Source organism: Colletotrichum jinshuiense, chromosome 4 (assembly GCF_051148585.1).
Source record: "Colletotrichum jinshuiense chromosome 4, complete sequence".
NCBI lineage: Eukaryota > Fungi > Ascomycota > Sordariomycetes > Glomerellales > Glomerellaceae > Colletotrichum > Colletotrichum jinshuiense.
In genome coordinates, this window is record NC_139311.1 from 2,032,746 (window position 1) to 2,041,958 (window position 9,213).

General features: G+C 57.6%; 2 protein-coding genes across 2 annotated transcripts; one reads left to right on the top strand and one right to left on the bottom strand.

The window, feature by feature from the left end:
- Positions 1–959: 959 nt before the first annotated feature.
- On the top strand, positions 960–2,322 carry EsH8_IV_000509 (uncharacterized protein; the record flags this gene model as incomplete). Its single annotated transcript, XM_083265399.1, has 2 exons — positions 960–1,180; positions 1,248–2,322. 2 exons carry the CDS (start codon positions 960–962, stop codon positions 2,320–2,322), a joined length of 1,296 nt encoding a protein of 431 aa, XP_083124294.1.
- A 4,075-nt stretch (positions 2,323–6,397) lies between these two features.
- EsH8_IV_000510 (kinase domain-containing protein) lies at positions 6,398–7,926 on the bottom strand (the record flags this gene model as incomplete). The annotated part of the gene is made up of 2 exons (XM_083265400.1): positions 6,398–6,529; positions 6,583–7,926. The coding sequence occupies 2 exons, from the start codon at positions 7,924–7,926 to the stop codon at positions 6,398–6,400; spliced, it is 1,476 nt and encodes a 491-aa protein (XP_083124295.1).
- Positions 7,927–9,213: the final 1,287 nt, after the last annotated feature.

Sequence of the window (9,213 nt, forward strand, 5' to 3'; positions counted from 1 at the left end):
ACCAAGACACTTCTCGCAGTCTCTTCTGTCTCACGCCATCTAATTAATACGGATATATACCCAGAACAGCGATTCGGTTGACTGAGATCACCCCGGGACCCCTCGAGCCAGACACTGATCTGCTCCCTTATCTTGACACCACCTGACACACGAGCCGATTTTTTTCGACCCTATTGTCTTTGTCAATCAGTCAATTCATGCCTACCACCTGCCCCAGGCACCACTAATTTTGGCACACAATCGGCGCTGCACATTCCAGTCCGACTCACACGCTGCACCTCTCGGCCGCAGCCTTCTCTCTAAAATACTCGGCTTGTTCCACAAAACGATACTAGCAGACCCGACCACGCGCTCGCGCTCCGACACTGCACGGCGAACCGCGGAACCCACCACCACCATCGCCCAGCGCACCCACACCTTGAAGGCTAATTCCTCCTCCAGCCCGCTCTCGGCCATTTTCGTTAAGCTCAAAGCGCAGGCCTACGGCGTCAATTGCAGCGACACAGCGCTTAAAAGGGAAATCGCAAGGACAAAGAGTCCAATCCAAGTCTAGTCGACAAACAACCCATTTAAAGTCGAGTTCTCGGCCTTGGCAATAGCCCTCGCCAAAAGGAGTCGCGCATCCCAGCAAGCCGCGACAATTCCTCAATCTTGACCCGTTGAAAAACCGGAGCATCGAGCAAGGGAGAATTGCACATCTCAATCCCCCCCCAGCGCTTGACGACATCGCCAATTCGCTCTCCTTTAATCTGCGACCGACTCGTCCAGTGTTCGCAACCACCCAACCACACAGCCAAGCCGGAAACCAAAGTTTCCTTCTGACCTCCGCCAGAACCGAGCGATACGAGGCACCCTTTGCATCTCAGACGGCAAATAGGTGACACGGGTGCAGCAGCAACCCGCCTCGAACGGATTTTCCTCCTTCATTCCACCAACCCACTTCGGACCGCACAGCAACTATGAGCACAGCGATTGCAATGGCTCCCTCTCCGGCCCCTCACGACAGACCGTCGTTCGCTTCTGACCTTGCCCCCGCGTCTTCTGCGCAGCACGCCGCTTCTTCGCCGGCCCAACAAAGAACTTTCGCCCCCGCTGGTACCCCCAATGCGACGGCACAGCGTACAGGCAGCGGCAGCCCCAGGGGCGCCGCCCAAGCTCCCAAGTCATCTCCTCCCGGCGCGTAAGTTGCATCTCAGCACCCAAATAACTCATTATTCTCCAGTCAGCTAACTCATGTTCGTTCTCAGTGCGCGACACTCCAACGGTGCCCCAAAGATTATCGTCAAGAAGGAGCCCAATTCTCCGGATTTGCCAACCACCCGACACAGGCCACGCAAGCTGGACCTCTCTAGAGGCGCACACCCGGGCTCTAACACTCCCGGCACTGCGCGGCCTATGACCGCCCGGGACAACCTGGGCATTCAGGAGGTCGGCCTTGCGTGCCTCTCGCCTGGTTTCGTGACTCAGGATCCCATCATGAAGGAGCAGCTCCAGCGCAGCATGAGTGTGAGAGACCAGCAGCGCATCTTGATCGAGCAAAGACTGCAGCAGCAGTCGGCCAAGGGCGACGGCCCTGACACCGGCAAGGACCCCGTGTCCCAATTTGCTGCCAAGACGCCTGGGATGTCTCGCAGGAACAAGGCCCAGCTCTCTATCCTGCCGCCCTCTGCCGAGTCGTTCGCCAACGAGCGCGTCATCCAGTCTGCTCCCCTGGGCCACTCCTTCACCGGCCGTCAACACCCTGCACCTCTTACCCGCCACATTGCGAACCAGCCGAACTCTCTCTCCAACACCTCTCACATTCACCACGTCCCCGCCAACCAGACCAACAACCGTCTGCCCCCCATCAGCGACGTCTTCGGCCAAGTCTCCAGCCACCCCGAGAACGCCCCCAACTCTCTGTACCCTCAGAACAGCTCGCGGCCCCCTCTGGCGTCGCCCGGTCACCCTCCCCAGATGCAGCACCAACCTCCGACATCCGCCCGCCCGCGGGAGTACAAGTCTGCTGAAGAGGCCCAGCACGAGATCGCCGGAGGCCGCCCCGAGCTGCTGCCCAAGATTGTCCACTACGGAAATGCCCACCAGCCCCCCACACCGCCCTCTCCCGCTCCAGGAAGCAGAGCCGCCGACCCCGGCCGTAGCGCTAGCCGGCGTCGCACCCGCGCCGAGTACGAGGACGGCAGCCCGCCACTGGGCCACGGGCCCGCCGCCCAGAGAAGAGGACCGTTTGGTGCCGGTCGGGACAGCCCCGAGAGCCAGAGGCAGAAGCGCGAGGAGTTCCTGCGGCTATGCGAGAGGGCTTGGGACTTGTTCCACTCTTAAAAACATCCGCCTTTTTTTTTTGTGTTCGATTCTTCTTGGCTGAGGAGTGAGAGCTGGCTTGTGTCTCACTTCTTGGTTTCAAATACGTGCGGGATCCGGCCCCGCCGCGCCTTGGTCGATTCGATCTCGACCACGTTGCATTGGTTCGGAGCATTCTGGTTCACGTTCACTGTTGCTCTTTGCTGCTTGCCCTACAACCAGGATCAAAGGAAAAATACCGGCAGGAGGGGATTGGGTCAGGCAGGGGATTAATGTCTTTAACTACCGAGGGATACCTGTGCTGCGACACGTCTCTCAAACAACAACGAACAAAACCGATCATTACGACTTCCATTTTCCTCGCTTGAGGAAAGCGATGGACAAACAATATTCGCTTATACGCGGCTTGCGGGCATGGGGTGGTTGGCGCCACCGGCTCGGGCCTGCTTCTATTCTACAGGGGGTAGTTATGTCTTGGGGAGGGGTTCAAGTTCGATTCTCGCACTGACATGCGCCACGGGGCGTTTATTTGCTTTGTGTTGTCTCCTTTTTCGGTGTTTATGGGAAAATGAAGGGTTGGCACGAGATTCACGAGCAGAGAAGGGGCCTCTCTGTATGTACTATCTTGGGGTCGTCTGCAAAGGGGAAAGGGAGGGGGCCGAGGTTCATCACCTCGACGCGTGCCTCCTGTGTTGCTTGTGTTTGAGGGCTGCCAACCTGTGCGCTACTAGTCGCGTTAGGTCATGTATATCGGAGCTACGGATACTCAAGAGTGGGCACGCATATACAGTAAAGCCTCTGGGCTTTCCATTCAAGACCTCAGATCATGACCTGGCCAGTGAAGTGACGTGTGCACGATGAGGACACGAGTGAGAAGACTAATGAGTGAGCACAGCAATGAAGTCTTCGTCCAGGCTACATGCATGGACTTTCTTGAGATGATGGTTGTCAGACGTGAAGCAGCCGAGAAAGGAAGGTCACTGGATGTCTACGGCTTCAGGGCCCACCGGTCCAATAACGGCAGGAACCCGATGGCTGGCCTATATCACTACAGGATAAGTAAAGTAGGGAAGATGTGCTTAAGTGAGGACGAAGACTGTCGTTAGTAAGCATACGGGACAGTAAGGGCTCTCCGGGTGCTGAGGGACAGCAGGACGGGGTCCAACACGAGAAAAGGCAGTAAGTATGGTCATATCGGGGGGCGGACGGTCAGCATATTGTCCCGGTGAACCTCTCCCCCCTCCGCGCCGGCGCCGTCAGCGGTCGAACTTGAGCGGTGGAGATCCGGAGGCGTCACCGGCTCTCTCGGCCCGCGCCGGAGGACAGGAATCCCTGCGGTCCATGCGGCGCATCCCAGGGCCGCGGGGGGGTGATGCGGGGAGGGGGTGAGGGTCATCCGGCATCGATCGGGAAGGGGGGATATGTTTTTTTTTTTAGGAGGGGTGGAAAGGGTTCCCACGCCGCCCGCTACCACCCGTTGTCTCGGACCCGCCGAACCGCCCCACACAGGAAGGGATCTAGAAGCCCCCCCCCCCCTTCATCTTTTCCCCAGAGCCCTCTTCCTTCCGGATGCGTGTGAGTACTTTCTCTGCGTCAACACAGTCACACTTGGAGTGTTCTTTTCTTCTTCATCTTCTTCTTTCCTGCTCGGCCCGGCCCCGCCCGGTACTGGCGCCACCGGATCCGGATCCGGCGGGTTAATCACTCACTTCCCGCGCCTTCTGGTAGTTGACGAACGGTTCGGGTTGGTTGGCGTGGGGAGGGGCTAGTGGTAGTGGTGTTTGTTGGTTGGGTTTTTTGGAGTATTTGGCGCGATTCTGCTTAGTCCATTTCCCTTTCCCCTCTGTTTTCCTTTCTAAGAATCCCCTGCTCCCCCCCAGACTAGAGGGGATCGAGAGAGGTCCACGGAGTTATGCGCCACGTTTTTTTTTTTTTTTTTTTTTTTTGGTGGAGGGGGGGCGGAGTGCGACTCCGGATCTCTGGCTGCGCGGAGGGATCGATGACGCCGGTGATCCCCCAGCATCGAGTCAAGTGGACGATGCCAGGCTAGCTAGCTTCGCGTCCAATCCCCCCCTCCGCTCCCCCGCCGTCTACCAGGCTGCCGGATCTTGGATAGCTCTGGTTCAATGTTTCGGCTCACGAGGTAGGGTGACTAGGCCTGCCTGGATGATTCCTTTGGTATGCATGTGTATGTGTGGGTGTGTGTGTGTGTATGCCGTGAGGACGATGATGATGATTTTGATGAGTTGGCGACCCCCGGAAAGAGGCGGTGTACGAAAAGGAATCAAGGGACGATGGTTGGTGTGCCGTGTGCTGGCCTTTTCCCATCTGATCAACCACCCTGCTGCTACACTACACCCCTCCCCATATCTCACGCCTTCCACGCATTATGCACGCACAAGACGACCCGTCCACGAGCCGCGGCGACGGGGGCGTCTCTGTTGAACGCACTTACACGGAGCTGCAGAGGCCAAGCAAGCATGGCAATGAATCGTCTCCTTGGCAGAGACATTTACTCTGCGCCTACTTCCCCTCCCCCCCATCATCAAGCGTGACTCGGTGCAGAGAGAGAAAAGAGGAAATGTCTCTCTGGGGGAGGAGAAGGGGCGGTGTTGTTCATCGAAAGACTTCCCCTTGGCAATGAACAGTAAACGCCAAGGAGCATCATCTGTGACGAAAAGAGAAGGGGGGTGACAAAATGGGCCTGGAAGTCAAAAAAAGCATGACAAAGCCAGATGGAGATGGACACCAAAGGAGCGATCTGACCTCGCCCGCCCGCCAAGCCGAATGCCTCCTTCCCAACCCCCCCCCTCCCCCCCTTTTTCTCCAACCCAATGTCTCTCAGAAGAAAAATCCCCGGATACCTCGGTGCAGAACCGCGGACCTGCGGGGCCAGCGAACCAAGAACAGGACGGGGGAAAAAGCAAGCGTTTTGACTTCAGTTCCCCGAAAACTGCTCCACGCGACGACGGACCCGGCGCCGCCGGCGCCACCACCACGCGTCTGCCCCCCCCCCCGGCGAGGTTGCAAAAAAACAGGAAAGGAAAAGACGGGAAATTTTAAGCCTCCTAAACCGTCATCTCCCTGACAGCCATAGCTCTCTGGGGCGGGGGCTGAGGAGCACCGTTCGTCATCTGCCAAGTGACAAAGTTCAGCAACGTAATCCACACCGGCAGTGGCTGGACAACTCTATTGCTGCGCCCGGCTCTCCAGGACGCCCGTCCGTAGGCAGCAGAGACCTAACCAAAACCCCGGGGGGGCAAAGAGTGGGAGAGCACACGCGCAGAGCAGTCACGGAATGATCACCCAGGATGCCCGCTCCTCTTTGCTTGTTCATTAAATTTGTTCTTCAGGTCTTTGGCTCAGAATACAAGCCACTCACTATGGGGACAAAGCGAGTGGATTATGGGGAGACCACACGATCTATCCAGAGATTGTCCGGTGAGGGGTGCGCGAGAGTGTAGCTCAAGGCCCCCCGCACATACATGCAGTCTCCCCGATGTCCCAAGACCGATGCATTGCCCTCTGCATCCGTCCTTACCAAGTCCTCCGGTTCCATAGCTACCATAGCCCTCTGGACTTCTTCCACAAAGCCCACCAGTTCCGCCTTCCATTTGCTGGATGCATCTCAATTCCGTCGCTCATTATAGCTTCATTCCGTAGGGGTTGGGGACTGCCGGCCAAGTCAACCCAAAAAATGTAGACCCGGCTGTGTAGCGTGGTTCGCGATGCCCGTTCCAAGAGACGGGGGTGTCATATGTACGTTGAACAGAAGGTTGTGTTGTAAGCAGGATGGGGAAAACGCCAAACGCCGATGCTCGCGATAACGAGGTCGCATGGGGGTGTCGTAAAATCGTAAGGAAAACAAGTGTAATGGGTGAATCGAAGCAGGCTGAAAGAGAAGTCAAAAGACCGCCGGTTGACGCACGCTGTCTGTACTGCAGACGCATCGTTCTATGGTTTGTACCGGGTTTAAATTCCGGTCATTCACTGTTCCGCCGTTGTTGTTGAATGTGATGCTCGCAGGAAAGCTGGCTGCTCGCTGCAAGCAAGGGAAAAAAAAAAGTGGTCCGCCTAAACAGAGCGCGTGCAACTATCAAAGACCCTCTTCGCCGGCCTTGCAGAGCTTGATTTCACGGCCCCATTCCGACTTGAGGACCTGGGACGCCGTGATGCGCCGGGTGGGATTGGGGTCCAGAATGGAGTAGATCACATTCCTACAGCGCGCCTGCAATGCGTTAGTCGTCGGGCCCAAGTGTAGAACCGACCAAAACTGCTTACTCTGTGCAAGGACTCAATCGGTCCATATCCCTCTTCATCGCGACGACCTTCTAGGTACCTAGCGTAGAACTCGTCCACATCCTTGCGGGCAACACGCCAAAGGTGGCGGCCGGTACGCATGGCCATGTAGATGACACCGCAGGCCCACACATCAACGGCGCGGGCGTCAAACTCCTTGTCGGTGTATTCCTCGGGCGCAATATAGGGTGCGGAACCGCAGAGTCCAGAAACCATGTGGGGATCCGTCTCCCAGGCCATCCTGAAGCACTCTCCATTGCCAAAGTCCGTGATCTTCAGGCCGCCACGAGTAGTGAGCAGGAGGTTCTCGGGCTTCAGGTCGCGGTGGGCAACGCCCATCTCGTGGAGATATTCGACGCCGCGCATCATCTGCTTGAAGTAGCAGTCCGCTTCCTGAACTTCCAGTTTGCCGGCCGAGAGTACGAGGGTGTACAAATCGCCACCCGCGCAAAACTCCATGACCTCGCAGTAGTCTCCCTTGGCGTCCTTGAGCAAGTCGAGGGTATGGATGACGTTGGGGTGGCGAAGCGAAGAGGAAATGCAGAACTCGGCAGTCAACCGCTTGCTGTACTTCTTCTCCGTCTCCTCCGGACGGCGACGGAACTCCTTGACTGCGAACAGCTTTTCCGACCCGTTCTCGACCTTCTTGTGGGATATTCTGACGATTCCAAAGGCGCCGCGGCCTACAACCTCCTGGCATTTGCCGTACTTCTCGACGAGCGTGGTCGTTGCGTTGGGTCCGTTCTTCTTGTCGCCCGCCATATCCTCCTTCTCGGCCTTGAGGGTATCTACCCAGTTGGAAACGAGGGAAAGGTCGTTCTCAGCTTGGTCCTGTTTCTTGCCGATGAGGGTGCGCCACATGTCGGAGAGCTTCTCTTGCCGACGACTCGACTTGAGGTGGTGCTCGTGGCCACCCTGCAGGTCTGGATTTACCATGAATCGGTGAAGGTCCTTCGCGGGGGCCTTTGCGGGTTTGACGGCGGTCTTTTCTGTGACTTTCTCTGCGTTTGTCGCCGAGGGCTTTCTGCTGGGGGGACTGGGTTTGTCGGAGCCATTAAAGCTGGAGCCGCGGGGGCGGTGGGGGACTTCAATAGCGTTTCTGGCGGCGTCTTTCGTGGAAAACATGCGCGTGAGCTTGTCCTTCATCGAGGGTTTCTCGGCAGGTTTCGGCAGGGCCTCGTGGGACGAATTGCCGTTGATAGGGGATTGGCCATTCAGCGGGGTAAGACGCGGCGATTTTTTGCCGTCCGACCTGAGTGATGAAGGTTTGGAACTGGCCGCCGAGGCGGTTGTTGGGCTCGCCATAGCGGGGGAAGCTGAAGGCATGAGCGCGCAGCAGGTTTGTTGGTGAGCGATGTGCCGGGGGGGGCAGGAAGGGAGGATGACGGCGGTATATACGCGAATGCGACCGGCCGACTGCCTCGCCTCTTTATTTTTTGTCCGTTCTGGCTTCTCTTGGTTCCGGCTGTCGGTGACGGGCAGATGGTGTCAGCCGCAGCAAGGAGTGCAGCCAGGAAGTAGAGAGGGTAATGGAAAAAAAAAAATCCAAGCACGGTGCTGCGCAGAGAGCAACAGAGGCGAACTATGCGGGAGACTGGCGGGGGAGAATGCGACTCAAGTCGACTCGGGAGTGCCGTCGAAACTCGAGGCTCAGGTCTGACAAGGAAAGGGCACGCTGTGGCGTCAAGAACGCCTCGGCGCAGTGGGAGGGCTCGGGCCCAAGTAGACTTGACTCGTAGGGCGGACAAAATAGCAGACGTGTTTCAACCCCCTTTTTTTTGTTTTCTAGTTTTGTTCCAGGTGGTGAAATGGAGCGCCGCAATGTTCAGAGTTTGGAGAAGGTCGGAAGGAGAGTAATAAGACGAAGAAGTTGGGATGGGAGTAGGGATTAAGGTATTATGTAGGTGAGAGCCGGAGGCAGAGGCGGACGAGGAGCGAGCCTGGCCCAGCAGCAGCAGCAGCAAGCGGCGGCGGTGGGTAGCGGTCTGGTGGGCAGACAGTGGGCAGCGTGCAGTAACAGAGAGGAGGGAGGGAGATGAAAAAAATAATAATAACAGCAAGCAGGTCGCGACCGCAGGTGGCCTGGTGTAAGTAGCGTAGGATGTGTAGCGTCTTTTGAGGTAAAGTAGGGTCGAGGTGGGGCGCAACGACGGAAAGATTGGATTGCCCTGCAGCTCGGTGCAGTCGAGTGTAGTGCAGAGACGACTGGACCTGGACCTGGACCTGGACCTGGGCCTCCACCGGGTTGGTACTGGTACCGTCCCGGGTGCTGCTAACGCTGCTAATTGCTCGCAGCTGACAGGGTGGTGCAAGTACTGTTGATGGCTGCGATGGTGGTGCCGCTTTGCTGAGAGGGGTGGGAAAGCCGCGGGCGGTGTAAGCGAGGTGAGGTGTCGGGTCCGGTCGAGCTCCAGGGGGAACAGTTGGGGAGGAGCAATAAGGTGTTCCAGGGAGGAGGGCTGGAAAGGCTTGGTCACCGCCAAAAGTCTGATCTGTCAGCAACCAACCCTACGGGCGAGTGGTTGGTAACTTTGCTGGACGGCGAAAAGCCTGCGGCAGGAGACGTGGCCGGCGTGACTGTTTGCTCTCTCGTTGCCTCGTGGAAGACGATCG